At 41.7% G+C, this 17,614-nt stretch overlaps 1 protein-coding gene across 1 annotated transcript; it reads right to left on the bottom strand.

The window, feature by feature from the left end:
• Positions 1–2,128: 2,128 nt before the first annotated feature.
• Positions 2,129–11,378, bottom strand: grhl3 (grainyhead-like transcription factor 3). The gene is made up of 15 exons (XM_033642076.2): positions 11,219–11,378; positions 9,545–9,719; positions 9,379–9,440; positions 8,404–8,677; positions 8,077–8,316; positions 7,347–7,458; positions 7,045–7,139; positions 6,350–6,508; positions 6,189–6,258; positions 5,982–6,106; positions 5,129–5,154; positions 4,931–5,016; positions 4,751–4,836; positions 4,494–4,558; positions 2,129–3,118 (listed from the first exon to the last, which is right to left on the bottom strand). Exons 1-15 carry the CDS (start codon positions 11,233–11,235, stop codon positions 3,001–3,003), a joined length of 1,710 nt encoding a protein of 569 aa, XP_033497967.1. The 5' UTR covers positions 11,236–11,378; the 3' UTR covers positions 2,129–3,000.
• Positions 11,379–17,614: the final 6,236 nt, after the last annotated feature.

The following is a 17,614-nucleotide window of genomic DNA, read 5'->3' as shown; positions in this document are numbered from 1 at the left end:
CATTTTATTACCGTATACGAGACAAATAACTCTCTCTGAGTTTTCTGTGATTTTAATTGAATCCAAAAACAAGCACCTCCTACTTGCAATAAATAAGAAAATAAGGAATTAAACATTAAAACTTAAATGTAAAAGGTAACTAAATAACTTTATATAAAATAATTATCCCTATCGAATATGGTTACGCTTTGAGTAATGTAATGAGCATTACCTTTTACCCACTGATGGGTAGGGTTATAAACTGCTGAGTTGTAATGACTGGAATATTTTACACCAAAGCATGTGCCTACTATGTACGAAAAAATAAAATAAAATAAAATAAAATAAAATAAAATAAAATGAACTAAAATTAGGTTAAATTAAATTAAATTAATTAAATTAAATTAAATTAAATTAAATTAAATTAAATTAAATGGCAACTAAGGTCACTTGTTTTTAGCAACAGCCAAAAAAACCTCAATAAAAGAGTCGCAAAAATAACAGTGCTGGCACAAACCCTGTGCTGAATTCACATTTATTTTTATACTTTAAAAGCACATGTGTAACACATTTGCAAGACATACCGTAAACAATCATAAATCATTTTATGGAGAGGATGCTTAGCCTACATGAATTATATCTGTAAATTTGATCTAATTAATGTCAGGACATTTCACCTCTGGAAATGTCACTGGAGGGTGGATGACATTTAGACTGATCAATCACCTTTTAGGGTAATTGGAAATTTAATTTAGAAAAGATCAAAGACAATTAAGATTCACTGCCCTGTGCCTGAATATACAAGAATAGAATATAAGATACTAAAGATTTAATAAAGTGAAAATGTGTCACGAGAATACATGTTGATGCTGCATAACTCGAAGTGAGTGGAGTGTAATTTTCATAAACACATACCTGCCATTAAATGTCATCTGCATCCAGATTGATGTGCCAACATTGCAATTAGAAACATGGCATTAATTCCTGCTCTGCTGCTGGTATGTTCTGACTTTATGACGGGAAGGAAGGGTGATGACACACATGAGGATCGGGGACCTGACCCAGCTGTCAGGACATGGACAGCTTCTCTGTTACGGTAACACTTGTTTTCACTGAGCTTTGTTTTTTTCTCAATAATCATTTAAACGCAGTGACTTGAGCAGATGCTGAGATCTGTTGCGGAGATGGCAGGAGGGATGTTATGGAAACATCTGCAGAGAGAGAGGCACAACACTGGAGAGGCTTGTGATGAATTGAAAATGATGAACATACTGTAGGGTTATTAATAGCCCAAACAGTTTCTCTCATGCTGCAAACACACACATACACACACTAAGACGCAGTCCGTGGAGTCACAATCACTTACCATTCAGGAGGGGTTGTTGGTATCTCACTGCAGATCGCTGGCTGCCTCCCTGCTCTTGTCTGAAAGGCTAACATGTTTCTCTCCCGGGCAGCAGATGGTGCAACCACCTCTTCATTATTCCTGCGCTCTCTTCCTGCTCATTCATCCTTGCTTCAGCAGCGTCCCCATTCGTCTCTGCCTCCTAATTGTCTCTGTTTGTCCTTGTGTCTGTCCCCCTTCTTTTTTTTTTCTGTCTGCATGCCTTTCTGTCTGCCTCCCCGACAGTCTGCCTCTCTGTCTCACTTTCTGTGCATGTGTGCCTCTCTCTTTGACTTGCTGAAGGATGTCTGCGTTATATCTAGGACAGGAGTGCCTCCCAGCTTTCCCCTGTCAATGTCACCAAATAGGGAGAGCTTTTCTGAATATGCCAACATGTGTGTGATGCCTATTTTGGAGCTCTCAGTGTGATTTGTTTTTGTTTGTATTTCCATCTATGTCTGACCCTCATTAACCTCACATACACACTGACACATGTACAGAACATAAGACCAAACCTCTCTGATGCAGATGGGATTCATGCTTTTGTTTGATCTATAGAGAGCCGATAGAGCAACCAGCTGTTTCTACATTTTCAATATGCACTTCACGTCAAAAGCCGTGAAAGAGAAGATAATTGTAGCTGCACACACACAAACAGGAGGCATCTCTCGTCCTTATCTTTTGTTTGTCCCGGTGATAATTGATCCTTGCTGTGCCTTTCAATCAGATCTGTGTGTGTAATAACAGAGACACAGCCACAACACCTTATTATGCATTTTCTTTATTTTTGTACAAAAGAGGCAAGATGTGACGAATACAACCAGATTTGCCGTGTTATAATAATGAAATATTACAAGGATACATGCTTGTTTTGAAATGATGCGCAAGGGGGAAAAAAAAAAAAAATCCTGAAACTTTTTACACACACACGTACACATGCACACTCTGAAAGTCCTCTGGCAGGCGTCAGGGTTTTGGGGTGGGGTTTGAACTGTGGTTACACCATACAGGCAGGAAATGTCCACAACTTTTGACTAAATGATGGCCAATACTAAGTCTTGCGTGGTTTTACGGGTGGAAATGTCTGACTTTAGGTTCTGAATTAAACCCGGCATCTGGGCCATTTTAGTTGTGAAACTAACAGGAACCTACAGGAAGATACTTGCGGCGGTGAGCAGGTTGTGGGTGAGGAAACGCACCATTGACTCTTGTAGAAGAAATGATGAATACATTAAAAGCAGCAAAGATAGCAACCTCTGAAAATGCTTAAAACATACTGCCTGTACACACACTTGAAATACATTGCTAGTTTGTGTAACATGGATTGCAACATGCACATGGCGAGTTCATAAAACACTGTCATATTAAAATCTATGTACAATATATATACAGGCTTAATTGCTCTTACGTTAAAATATTAAATTCAAATAACAAAATCATAGCGCGAGTGGTATTCACAACCTCGAGAAACGTTTTTAACTGGAAAAAACTGGAAAGGTCTCTTCGGCCCAGTTCAATCATTGGTCCACAGCTTACATTGTCTTTGACTGGGCAGTGCTATTAGAGATGGTTTAAACTGGCAGCTGGGATCTGTTTACATCCTTCAGTGGAGCAGGCGGCTGATGGGACGCCGGCTCTCATACTTCGATGAGGGTGACCTGGAACTGACCGCCGACGACCTCGGACATCTCGATGAGGAAGGCCGACTGGTTGGTGTAGTGTTCGATGATGTTGTCGTCCATGTTGACGAAAATCCTGAAGAAAAGACAATCAAGAAATGCAAGGTTAACCTCAGTGATCGTGAGGACAATGACAGGTTGATCTGTGCAATCAAATGTAGATTAAAACCTAAGTTTGTGTATTCATCGAAAACAACAAGATATAGTGGCTAACTCATCGGATCTTCAAAAACGAAGACCTACAGTGGCTGAATCATTTTGGCTCTTAAGGATTTAGCCACTCCAATAGAGGCCTTTCAGTATTTCTTTTCTCACTGCTATATCTTTTGGAGTGCCTGGATTGCCTTCCTGTATATAAATAAAAACATCTTCAAAACTAGGACGTGCAAATCGGCTTGAAGACGTGCCGTGCCCTACTTTCCGCCCAAGTATGCGTTTGTGTAAGCAACATGTCATTTATTTGAAGGAAGCTTCTCAGGGCGTAAAAAACCTGGTGGTGGTAAACCTCCTGCGTCGGTAGGGGTAGTAAATCAGGTCACTGTCTTTCTCCTCCCCAACACTAACACTAACCTTAAAGTCTTTAAGGCTTTAATGACTCGACTAACCAGCGGCTCATGCATTCTGCCTGCAGGGACATGGCTGATTGAAGACACAAGCAAGAAGAGGAGGGAGGGAACTGCGGGGAGAATGTCACCCAACCTGTTAGCTTAGCTGCTCCCCCCCTGAAGTGATAGCTGCCAGCAGCACGCAGCAGGATAATCACCCAAAGGTGTTTCAGTCTCTGTCAGGAGGTCTTATTTACATCTCAAGAAAGGGCCTCTGATCTGCTCTGTTATTTTACAGGAGGTGACCCAGACTATTATCAGCTTGACAGCTGCCGAGTGTGTTGATGCATTAGTTAAAAATCCTGCTGAAAGAGACGATAGTAGATCTTTGTGAACCATCGTAAGAGAAGGTACCACCTTTTTTCCAAGTACTTTTAAGGAAATTAAACACATCAAAATCCGTTTTTTAGTTAACTCAAAGCACCTTCAACTCTTACGAACTCACTTCACCTATCTCAATGTGACACGGAACATTGTCATGACAAAAATAATACCGTGACTTAATGGACAACCTCCAGTGAGTAACTGGAAGGCTTCAACTTTACCACACCAGAAATCTCTTTCAACACTGTAAAACTTCCTGATGTTCTGATGAGGTTATGAAAACATAAATACAACAATTGCCCATGACTCATCTGCAGGACTTTTGAAATCTTTTCATCCTCCCTCAGTCACCTGTCTTTCTTTTTTGGACGAGCTGCAATTAACACATTCCAGGAGGCTGAGCCAAACAACCTACCTACCCAGTCTGTCGACATGAGCTTCCTTAAAAAGCGAAAAGATTAAAACCACTGACTACTTTAATCCAACTTAGACACAATACCATAGAGACAATAAGATACTCACCCTCGTTTGCATTTTTTGTAGATCTTCCCAATGGTGTCTTTTTGCACACCGTACTTTTCTGAAACCTGAGGACGGGAAGGAATACGAGATGACGGTTAGCATTATCTGCCGCTGAAAGAAACTCGATACACTTGAGAGATAGCGTACGGAAAAGTTTGCGCTATGTGAGCGTGAACAGAGACGAGGTGGAGCTGTATGTCGCAACCTCTGTAATCAGGTCAGATAATTCAGGAATGCGTTTGAAGTTTGTTACTTACAGCTTCCCGTAGGCCTGACAGCGTTGGCGCATTGAGCATGAGTGCATCAAAGACCTCTTCAGCGGGTGTCCTTACATACAGAAGAACTATTGGAAAGTGATAAAAGGAGTCAAACATTTAGCACAAAAGACGAGGAAAGCTCATTATCTCGTTATTGATTTTTAAATATACGACTTTTACCTCTTTGTGGGTCTTCTCTGCGGGCTAGCTTGCTGGGTGGAGAGCTGTTCTGGTCTCTGTCTGGATACAATCTCTTCATAGAACTCCTAGAAAAGCAGAGCAGACGTTCGCATTAGACTTGCACCAGGTGTTAATTCGGAAAGTTGTTCGAAATTCAGTTGTATGCTGTTAATATTGCCTTATGTTTACTACGCTTACCTGTCAGTCTCATCCATGGGAGGGGCCTAGATAGACAAAGAGACCAGAGATCTGATTAGAAAGCACTCTGCTGATAAAAAAGCATTGCTTAAAGTCACCTTTCCCACCATTGTCTGTGTGTAATACGTCCAAAAAAAGGAATGTTATCATCACTTAAGGACTGTGTTTCCCATAACGTCTCACAGAGCCACGTAAGCGTGGACACTGATGGAAAGACAGAGATAGGAGACCATCTTACGCATTATCGTGCCGGCCAATCAAAGATGTTTACTGCCTTAGCCATTCATAACAGACAGATTATTCAGAGTGATTGTCTACATGAAATGTAAATGCAGAGACGTCCTCCAGTGTCTCATTTCCTCTGCTCGCACGGACACACACACACACACACTCTCATACACATCCCTATAGACTCTATGGTGTGGGAAAACTGGCCTGTCTGAACAGCACTCTCGCCTCACAAAGTGTGTATGTGTCAGTGTGTGTGAGAGAAACAGAAAATATGAGGGTGGTGCATACTGTATGTCAGGTGTCTGTTGCACCAGGTGTGTGTGTGTGTGTTTTTGTGTGTAAGCCCCCATAACTTAATCTCACTGTCAGCAGCTGTAGCGGCTTGTACCTGTGCCTGGTTTCGACTCCAATTAGCTCATCCAATATCATGTCTGTGTTTCGCCTCACTTTCCCTGGCACCATCCCCTCCCCTTTTCCCAGCCCACTTTTCCCACTACATACTTTCCCACAGTTTTTTCCCTGTGCCTCTCGTGCCTGTGCTAGTGCCTGCAGGGATACAGGGGTCGGGAGCATGAGTCATTCAACACAGTAGGAGAGGATTTAGTTAAAGGTTGGGACCTACCATGCGCTGTAAGCTGTTGACGTGTGTTTCTGGGATAAAGAGGACCGGCTGGGTGACGTGGTCATCCAGGCTTTGAAATAAGGTGCTGTCGCTGCCCATGGAGCTGCTCACTAAAGATTTGTTGGCTGGAAACAAAAGCAGGAAGTTAGAATACACTCTGCGTTTGTATATCAGACCGCGAAACGATCATCTGTTTGCAACACTCACTGTTAGCATCGGCCTTTCCCCTCCTCTTGCTTCTCTTCCTCTCCTCGTCACGCATCTTTCTCTCTGCACCCTGAGGACATGCAATCACATGGTTACAAAAATGACTCCACATAGATTTTTTTGGAATGTGTGTGTAAGACAAGGCAAATTAAGTGACGTACCTTATCGCAGAAAATCTTGACCTGGCAAGCGGCTCTGTGTAGGAGCTGGTTGGTTCCTGAGCTGAAGTCGTAAGTGTCGATCTGTAGGTTTAGAGGCAGGCCCTTCACTCCCTTCTGAGCGGAGAAGTCTGTGCTCAGGGAGTTGATGCCAATGTACACCTGTGGGAATAGGAGCAGGCATTTTAAGTACATCATGTTGACATCCTGTCTCCATGTCTTGCATTAAATGTACATGTGTAGAGACATAATGACACTCTGCCTTACTCATTTTTGCTTTTTTAAATCATTAAATAAATTAAGTCTTAAGCCTCTATATCCTCACATTTTCTGCGTATAATTCCGCTTCTTCCTGCTCCTCTCCACCTGCAGCAGGTTTGGTGGCCCCACCCCAGCGCCTTTGGGCCACGGAGAAGCACGAATAAGCCACCGTGGCCCTTGCCCGCTGTGGTGACAGGAGCCTCAGGGCCAAACACATTTCTGGGATTCCTCCCCTCCCTCCTCAGCCACTCCTTCTCCTCTCCACCTCCCTATTCTACCTTTCCTCTCTTTTCTTCTAAACCTTCTACCTGTCGCGTTCCTTCCCTCTTCGGAGAACTGGCCTCGCAGAGCCGGGTTATATAAAAACATCTATGCATGTTTCTGTGTGTGTGTGTTTGTGTGTGTGTGTATGTGTGTGTGTGTGTGTGTGTGTTTACCTTGGCCTCTTCACTGGGGTTCCAAACAAAGGAGAGAGCGTTGAAGGCCACCTCCTCTATGTTGCTAATGCCGCTGAACACTTCTTTGTAGTCCGCTGCGAGAGAAAAAAAGAAAATTGAATTGTCTTTTCTGCGGGAAATAAAACCTTTTCAGGTTTCTAATCAGATAAGAATGATGAGTCAATTCTCTTATGTAACACCTAACAGAAAAGTGAGGAAATCTTTCACTTAGTGTCCTCGGTGTACGTGTCTGCACGCAGGTGTCACTTTGCATACGTATTTTTCATGTGTGACAAACATACCGATGTCAATGACCCTCTGCTTGGCGGTTGGCTGACGTGCGTGCCAGTGATTCCAAAAGCGGAGCTGCATTTCTGGGCTCTTGTCGTTCTCGAACACAGCCATCACGACCGTCTGAAGTGGGGAAAGAAAGGTGACAGAGAAGCAGATGATTAGGTTGGCTTATCAAACTGAGGTTAGGTTTAATTTATCACTCCAAATCCCTCTTTTCTGCCCACATTGTCACCAGGTATTTGCAGTGAGCGGGTGTGTGTTTGTGTTTATTCTTATCCTCTGATTCCTCTGACAAAGAAAAGGTTTGTCGCCTGTGTTTTAAAACCACACCACACCTCCTCCCCGCTCCTCTTTTTTTTTCTACCCTGCTTTAGAGCTGAGCTCCGCTGCACTCTGGCCTCATTACACCACCGTAGGAATAAATTATACAGGGCAGGACACTGTCATTTTAATGGTGCCACCCCAGTGTGCAGGGTGTCAGTAGGGCATTAGTCACAGAGGAGCTGGCTCCAAGGGAGGGACAGATATTTGGGAAGGGTTTGTTTGGTGGCACGCACGGAATTTATGTACTCATGGGCCCGTGAACAAAAAGCCCGAAGGGAAGGATGCCACTAAAAACAAAAGCCACCAATATTTTTACGTAACTTACACACCGAAAAAACAAAAACACCTCTGGAGAAACATTACTGGCACAAAAAATGCTTGTTCCTTTCCTGATGATGTGTCACCATGACTCACCTTGACTTTAGTGACACCGAGGCAGGCACTGCTGTCCACTCCCTGGAGAGTGATGGGGTAGAACTGGCCCTTGTTCAGGTAGACCATGGGCAGCTCGCTGGACTTGTAAGGAGAAGCCACAGGAGCTCCCAGGGAAAACTGGAACTCACTCCTGAATCTCTCTTGTGGGGAGCCGGTGTAGGAGCCTGAGTAGACAGGGCTGGGCTGCTCCTCGGGGAAGGGATCGCTGTAGGGAAGAGTCTGAAATCCACAGAAGGGCATTTATTAGTGAGAGGAAAGAGGAAGAGGCCTGGAGGAGCTGCTTTTGAATAATGATGCTAAACACACCTCAGTGCTGGGGTCAGGGAAAGCACCGGGCTCAGGCCACTTCTGCAGCAGGGAGTCAAAGATGATGTTGAGCTCCTGTTTGTCGTAAGTGTCCGCCACCACACTGGTCAGGGTGGCGTAGGTGTCTGAGGTGGTGGGCACAGAAATTGGCAGGGAGGTGCTCGGCTTGGATCCCAGAACCTCTTGGGCTGGATGGCTTACGGGAACGCTCTCAGAGAGGATCCTCATGACGTTGGCGGACGCCTCCAGCGCAGCAAGCTCATTGCTTGGCGTCCTGTAGGGGGGAGGGGAAAAAAATGGGTGAGGAAGTTGGAGATGAATCACAACAGGAAAGCCACTTTTGCGAGATCAGCATGACTCTGTAATACTCCGCCCAGGTGCCAAGAGGGAACAAGGAAACAACCGTAAAGTGACTACCTGCAGCGTGTGTTAACATTACAGGAGCACCGCAGACGGCCTTGTGCAAACGTACAACAGTCAGCACACACAGCTACTGCGAGGTGAACTCATGGGAAGACAGCCTGGGTGGGTACTGTTTGTTTCTTAATCCGCCTTTTTTTCTTCTCTGTGTTTGAGTTTCTCTGCTCAAAATGTTTGAGGGGACAACACTGCGCCCCGACAATGGCCATTTCTCACCCACTCTAACAAGGAGGAGGAATGGGAAGGAAAAACAACCGTCTGTCTGCCTGTTGTGAAACTCTTTAAGAAAGGCAGGGATGATGATAGAGAGAGGATAGATGGATGGGAAGACGGGAGAGGAAGACAATGAACCCTCTGACTGTGTTTGACTTGGGGATTACCTACTCACCTGTTCATGGCCTCCCAGAGCCCTGCCTTTCTCTTTCTGTCCTAACACTCTCTAATGCTCTTAACTCAGTGACAACAAAGGATGGGCATTATAGGGGGACACTTGATTTATAGTTAACACTTCCTGATAAACAGGAAGTAATATAAACACGCATAAATTCAACTTACCTCTCTGTTTTGCAGATGTTGTTGGCGCGGTTGCAGCTAGTAATCTTCTGCTCTTTCTGGTTCTGGAAATGTACGAGAAAATAGATATTAAAACACTGGTCAAAGTGAGAACGTTTGAGAGAGGTTTAAACAGTTTAAAAGTTATTACTGATGCTACGTTATCTACCTTGCACTGTTCATAAAGCATGGTTAAGGCTGTCAGGTCGTCTCCTGGGTGGAGTCTGGGTTTGGGGTGGTTTTGCTCGGGGACAGGGCTGTCCAGGTAGGACCAGGAGTCCATGACGTAGTTATTGTAACGGTTATAGTTGAAGTTCTCGCTCTGAAAGACCAGTCCCAGAGTCCTGCAGAGAGAAGAGCGGAGTTTAGAGTGATCAAAATATACTGTACATGGACAAAAATGGTGAAAGATGTAGATTAATCTTTTGATCCAAAGGTTAAATAAATGAAATAAAGTAATTAAAATGCTTCTATTACACACAGGGTTTGACAGAGTGAGAGTATAACAGCAGCGCCTGAGCCCTGGGGCACTGCACATGCTTGCCCCCGAGCACGGAGGGTTTCGATTGCAAAACCGCAGAGCTGAGTAACATCCCTCAAAAGCAGTGGTGTCAAAAATGTTTAAAGAGCTGAGGGCCACCCACCAACACCCCCCCACCTTCCTCCACTACTTCCCCCAAACACACGCACTCATCTTGTGGTTTCTGGAACTGTGACAGGACCGAGAACTACATTCTTGAATCCTGTACAAACTCTCTTATTTGCATAGACCTCAAAAGAGATGACAAAAGAGATGATTTTCTTACTAAGCAAACAGACACCCCCAAGAGGTAAGCTTTGGGTTCCCATGTCAATTGTAAAAAAAAAATAAGGGGGATTGTGAGGATTGGATTTGTTTGGAGAGACTCGCAGTGACATTGGGATTGTAAGTATCCCGCCTATGTGGATAAGCCTCCTTTGGACTTTGTCTGAAGTAGCTAATGAACAAATAGCTGCAGTTTACTCTGGATACACAGCTAATTAAATGTGCTGACAGGAGGGAGAGACCACAGGTGTTCATGACCACAGGAGAACCCCAGCTTTAGGAGGAATACGGCGATTTCTCACTCTCTTAATGACAGATAGCTGAGCATTTTAACACCTCACCTGGAAAACCAAAGCATGAAATACTGCACATTCAAACGCCAAATTTCCTTGATGTTTCTGCGACATTACAAACACTAAAGCTAAACTCATACACCTGCTCTGAGGTGCACCTGTCTCCTTCCCTCTTACACCCAGCAGCCTCAGCAAACACACCACAGCTCCATTAGTTACTCTCCATTTCCCCCTAAAACCAGTCGAGTGCAGATGTTTTTACACAGACATAGAGGTTGGGTCGGGGGGGAGCTCGTGTCTAGGGTTTCGCCATTATGTAATTCAATGCATTACATGCTGTCATTGCCCTCTGTCTGTGTCCAACACCTCAAGAGGAGATTCTTATTTCCCGGTCCTTTTGTGCTCTGTGGCCCCCTAGGTGAGTGACAACACAAGCCGAAACAGACCCACTAAAACCTCAGACTTAAAGCTGTGTGTGTGTTAAAAGTATCCGTATCAATTTCCTCTGCAAAACACCCCGTCCTTAAAACTGGGATCTTTCACATGGGGGTCTCATTGCAAATAGGAAGAAGGGGGGTTTCTTTCCCTCCAGACAGAAACCCACCATTAGCTATTTACTGTGTTACACAAAGTCTGTATCGATATGTTTTATGTTACGGATAAAAAGCAAAGTTTGTTTAAAAAAACACCAATAAAACACATATTTTTAGCAGCCATTTAAAAAATATATCCTCTGAGAACTTACTCAGTCTCTTTGGTCATGTCTCCAATCCAAGTCAGCCGGGATAGGTTCCTTTAATTTCAACTCTTTCGCTGTTTTTATGAGCTTCCCTCTCTCCGAGTCAGTGAGTCTATCAGTCTGGCAGAGAAGAGCAGTGACACACAGATGAGTCAAGTGTTGTGATTCCCTCTGAACGGGGGCCCAGATTTATTTCAGCAAACGGTGTGAACCTGCTCTGCTCTGATTGGCTGGGAGGAGCGAAACAGGTGTCTGATAGGACAGGTGTAGGATCATTAACTCTTCCCAGCCTGGAGAGAAACTGGCTTGCATGTGTGTGAGTGTGTGCAGCCAGGAGAGCACTTTGCAAGACAATCCCAGGCAGGAGCGTTATGAATCTCATTATGGCGGCGGATAAAAGAGTGAGATTGGGGATCCCAGAGGTGTGAAAGGTTTGGTAATGACTCTGGAACTCAGCTTTAACATGGTAATGCTTTGTCAGTATCATTTTTCACTCTCCCCCTGGATTTCCATGTCATACTCAGGTTTTAGTTTCTTTATTTCCCAAGGATCAGAGATGCAAAAATGGATACTGTGAAGAGGTGGGCTTAAGGGAAGCTTGTTTAACACATGAAGGTTTTACAACCAAAATAAAGTGGAAAATTACAAGAATTAAAAATGTTGTACACTTAGGATTTAAATGGAAAATAAAATAAATTTAATAATTATTTATTTTTGTTTTAAATTACTTTAAATACATTTATATAAATGTTTTGAATTTTTGTAAAAAGAATTTAGAATTATGCAGCCACTGTCAAGTCCTTTAACTGCATTAAAAAGCTGCTTTTTTATCAGTATATTTAATTTTACACAGTAACACAGCAAAATACAGTTAGTATGTGCACACATACACAATTTTATTTAATTTTAGCATTAAAAATAAACAACAAATATCCTGCTGAATAAATCATTTTAATTAATAAACATTTTTTAAATTATTTTTAGATTTTATTTTTTATCACAAATCCCCACCCAGTTTATCCCAGTCCAGCTGACCTGTATTAATTTACTAGTGGTGACGGAAGTGCATAAGCTGAAATAAAACTAGCGACACCACAATTTAAAATCCTCCATTACAAACAAAAGTCCTGCATTCAGAATTATACTTAAGCAAAAGTACAGAGGTATTATCAAAAGTTTATGTTGTCATAATGTACTATATCATTTAGTAATTATTGTTACTGGTGCATTTAAATGCGCAGTAAGTTGTAATTTAATGTTGCAGTAAGTCCAAGTGGAGCAATTCTTAACTACTTTTATATGGTTTTGCACATTTTGATCTACAACAACAATTTTGTAAAATGATTTTGCTGTAAAAACATTAAATCCATAAATTTACAATAGACGTCTAAAAAATGTTGTGCAGTTAAAAGTACAATATGCAACATGTCAATCATAAAACAAGTCTCAGAAATGAGTGGAGGCGGATTTTACGATGCACATTTCAAGATGAAATGTTCACTTTCACAATGACTTCACAGGTAAACACACACACACACACACACACACACACACACACACACACACACCTCTCAGCACGTACAGCCAAATCTCACAACTCGTGCTAACAGGAATCCAAAAGCAGTGAAGCTCGTAAGGTCCTCATGTCACTCAGGGATATTATCTTCCACCCACACACTAATGCACACTTACACAAACACACAAACACAAACAGAGACGCACACACACACAGAGTAATGTGCGTGTGTAATTGCACGGGCCTGTTTATCTGTTCATTCGTGTGTGTGCGAGCACTTCTTGCGGCTGGCACCTGAGGGAATCTGGCGTGGTAACACACAAGGGTGCGTGCTGTGCAGCTTGCCCACACACTCACACACACCCTCGTAAATGTAACACACACACACAGACACAAAGGCCCAGAGGCAAGTTGGCGTTAAATCAGAAGAGTAAAAGAAAGCAGGGTGATTTTCTGTGTACTGCACACCTTCATTACTCCTCTGTATATGTCCTAAAGTGCATCTTCACGATTGATATGTAATTAAAGCTTCATCTTTGTGCACTGGACTCTCCGAATGCGGCTGACTGAAGTCTTTTTGTTTCCATGCACCCCTTATGTCAATTTGTGCACATATGCTTCACCAAATATCTCATTCAGACAAATGTGAAACACTGAGTTTTGAAAAGGGGGAGAAGAGAAGTGAACAGAGATGTAACCTGACGTGGGTCAGCCTCTCCTACACTTGTCATCAGCTCGTTGAGGGTGTGAACGGTTTCTCTCGCCTGTGGTTTCTTCCTCTCTCACCCTGTCTTTCTTATATTTTCTCTATCTGTCCTTCATTAGTGCTGCGAGATTAACATATCAAAATGATCAACACTTCCATTCTCACTTCAGTCTCTGTTTCTCTCTCTGCACTTCAAACACAGGACAAATCCTAGAAGGCCCTGATGCTGCACACAGCCCGCCACACAGATGTCCTCTGAAACTAATTTTAATATAGTTTTAGGTCTAAAAAAGCTCTTAAATTTGCAGTGAGGTGCAAGCAGCAATTGCTAAAACCTTTAATTTTACATGGTACCATGCTCTAAATTTAAAGGCTTTTTAACTTTTGCAAAGCAGTGTGCCTTGTTTTTTTCTTTTTCTTTTTTGGTTATGAGTAATTAAAGCAAATTAAAAGTCTAATATGTCCTTCCTTTTTTTGGGTCACAAATATCCTTGGCTCCAAAGAGCACCTGTTTGTGTTACCTACATATGTGACCTAGCGCTCCTCAGCCAACTTACTTCCTAAATATATGTTTAGTCACACAATAATTCTAAAAAAATAGAAAATATAAGAGATATCAATTTAATTGTGAAGGTGAGACGTTTGAGGATTTTAAAAATTTAAATTAGTGTGTAATCACCACATTATAACCTAAGAATTTCAAAGTAGTTTTCTAAAATAAACTATTTAATTTGGTACTTATTATAGCATAAGGACACTGTTTAATCAGTCAGCTTCCAGTGAGCTTCCAGTAGTTTAACATGGATAGTCTTTTACCTAGAGCACAGCAGGTCAAGTTAACATGCAGGGAAAAAAGGAAAAAATTCTACGTATATGGAGAGTAAGAGTGTCCAATCATCATTGAACATTAAATTAATATTTACATGGGTTTAAATGAAACAGCTCTTCCGATAAAGGTACTAACCATCCATTTTCATCCACTTATCGGCAGCAGGAAGCAAAGCACCCCAGACGTCCCTCTCTCCAGCAACGCTTTCCAGCTCCTCCTGGAAATATAGTACCTTTAATCCCTCTAGACCCAGAGCACACTGGAGGGATTCAAGGTACTATATTTTCTATAATCGCTTTAAAATCACATATTTCTTAGTTCACTTTGTACATTTGTATTTTGATTGAACAGAGGTCTTACTGTGGCTATAGTCTGGGACTCAAGATTTAGTTTTGCTGTCTGTTCTTAGTGTTTGGACTGAGCTGGGAAAGGAAGCTTTATGTGCTCTGCTCATCTTACTTGGAATAACCTTCAAAAAGATTGGAAACTACGTGAATTGGTGTCTCTACCTGACTTTAAAGCTCTTGCAAGGACAGGTACGAATGAGTCAATTGGGTCTTGTCATTGTCCGTAGGTGTTCTAATATTGTGTGGCTGTTTTGGCTGTAACTTTTTTTGTGCTGCTGTCTTGGCCAGGTCTTCCTTGCACAAGAGACTGATGGTCTTGCCTAGTTAAATATGAGTTAAATAAAATTAAAAAGTAAATTTTATTTGATATGGACATCACAATAGCATTAGGGTTGTACATCTATGCACAAGAACAAAATGCACTGCGTTAAGTGTTTGTAGCAAAATGCTCATTTGCAACATCTGTCCACAAGAGGCTTTTAAAAAGCAAAATATTTCTACTTTCTCTTCTAAAGCTTTCCAGGAAAGTTCCGAGGAAATTATCAGGAATTTTTTAGCCTCTTAAAAAAAGTGTCTCGAGCTTGCAGAGCACAGAGCCATGCTGACAAAATGAGGGCATGGCTTCCTAAAATATCATTATATGACATATTTAATGTTTTAAGTAATCCCAGATATCGAAACTGTGTCTGCAGGAGTATGAGTAAGGTGAGGTTGCAACAGGGGAAATTTCCTAATTCCCTAATTCACATGTACAGTCACTGTAAGGAAAGAACATGTACCTTTAGACAAACTCTATCTCTACCCTGTGTAAGGATCTAACAAACGTATCTTAAAAATCTTCTCTTAAACATTCTAAATTGTATAAGCGTCCTCATAGAGATCTCTGACCCAATCTGACAAGGTGGGAACGGTGTGTGTGGAAACGGAAGATGGATGGATGTCACAAGATGTTCAAACGACTTCCTTTCATGCCTTGAAACTGGCCCCCTTGGAGCGAGAAACCAAGACTCAAGTGTCCTGGCGCTTTGGTCTGTTGGGTGACTGTTTGTGTGCGTGTGCATGTGAGCACGCAGCCATGCATGGTCGCATACAAACAGAGATCAGCGCTGGCTCTATGCACGACTGCTGCTGAGAAGGAGCCCTCTCATCACCTCCCACTCTATCTCCTTTTCTCTTTTTCCTGTCTCCCGTTGACTCTTCCTTTCACCTATTTTTCCTGCTCCTTGTTTCCCTTACCTCTGTTTGACCACTAACCCTCATGACTTAAACCCTGCACATAAAGATCATGCACATTTAAACTCTCAAACCGCAGTGAATAAGTCACATGAGATGATGAAAACAAATCAAAACAGAAGCTTATTCGTTTCTCTTTTGACCTGCGGCTGATCTTTCTCATCAACTCCTACACAACGCACATATCTCTCCATCTCTCTTTCCTCTGCGTGTGCTCCAATGCCTGTTTGTCATGGAGGAATGTGTGCTGAGGGTTGACAGAGATATAAGGAGCCCGGGGCATGTTGCTCTCTATCCGCTCCTCAGATTGGTAAACCAGTGAGAGGTGCACCTGTTACCGTAAAGCTCTGACAGGTTTCCTTTAATTGCAGTGCTTTTCCTTTTTCATTAGCACAACTTCTTCCTGAACTACTTTTATTTTCCACAAATCATACTTCCTCATTCGAATAATTTTTATTCTTTTCTAGTAATGCAAAAAAATAAATAAATAAAATTGAAAAATTAAAATATCATTAAAATATCTAAATTGTAAATGCATTTCATTTTAATAATAATAATAATAAGAAGAAGAAACAACTTTATTTGTATAGCACTTTTCAAAACAGTTACAAAGTGTTTTATGAGACAAATAAAATATAAACAGCAATAGAAACACTGAACATAGGCTACGACCAGATAAATCAGTGTGTGTAATAAAAATAAATTAAGAATTAAACTGATAAAAAAAATAAGGATAAAAACTAGACACAACAAATTTACTGTAAAAAAGCCTTCCTTGAAATCATGTTTTAAACAAAGACACTGAGTTTGCTAACCTAAGTTCCTCAGGGTAAGGAGTTTCACAGCTGTGGGACTGTCCGGTTTCCTTTTATAATGAGGCAAGCTACAGGAACAGTTAGGAGGGTCCTACCTGAGGAGCACAGGCAGTGGAGCAAGGCCATGTAGGGCTTTTAAAGTAATTAGTTAAAGTTAAAAATCAATTCTATGCTTAACAGGTAGCCAGTGTAACAGGCAGAGTGCTTTATGTTAGAGGGCAGGTTCCCAAGGTTCATTTTTTAAATTAGAGGTCAGGTTTGTCCAAAAAACAAGGATCTCATTTGGACTCATTGAGCTGGAGAATGTTTTATGACATCCAGCATTTAATATCGGAGAGACATGAGAGAGATGTCACTACTAGTTAGAGGCACATTAAGTTGTGTGTCATCTGCATAATTGTGAAAATTTATATTGTAACTAAAGATGACATAACTACGGGTTTTACATGACATATATCAGTTAGACTGCCTTGAAAATTACATTAAATTAAAAAAAAAATTTGTTTGTTGTGAGGCCAGACATACATTTTTTACACTGAACTGCCATAGTAAGCATTGGCAGCACTGCAGGGCTTTTATTTTGAAATTGCATTTGGCATGCACAGAAGTTAGTTATAGACCAAATCTACTGTACATCTGAACATTTTGTTGGCAAACACTTTTCAAAGTTGACTTGCTGGACGTGATTATAACCTTGAAACAAGCACACACAGATGGAGTGGTTTAGAAAATCACTATGCTTCTAAATAATATCAAACAATATCTCTTAGTATCAGTTACTTCTGTGTGTTGCAGGTATTTGGTATCATCTACATGGTAACTGGTTATTTAGCAGATTATTTATCATAGAAAACATAAAATGAGTCTCAAAAAGATGACACATTGTTCAGTGACAAGTTTAATTTCTTGAGCATTACCCATGAATGCATCTGTAATATCAATAATAATAATCTTAA

The sequence above is a fragment of the Epinephelus lanceolatus genome, chromosome 15 (genome assembly GCF_041903045.1).
Source record: "Epinephelus lanceolatus isolate andai-2023 chromosome 15, ASM4190304v1, whole genome shotgun sequence".
Taxonomy (NCBI): Eukaryota; Metazoa; Chordata; class Actinopteri; order Perciformes; family Serranidae; genus Epinephelus; species Epinephelus lanceolatus.
This window is presented reverse-complemented; position numbering and strand designations above follow the sequence as displayed.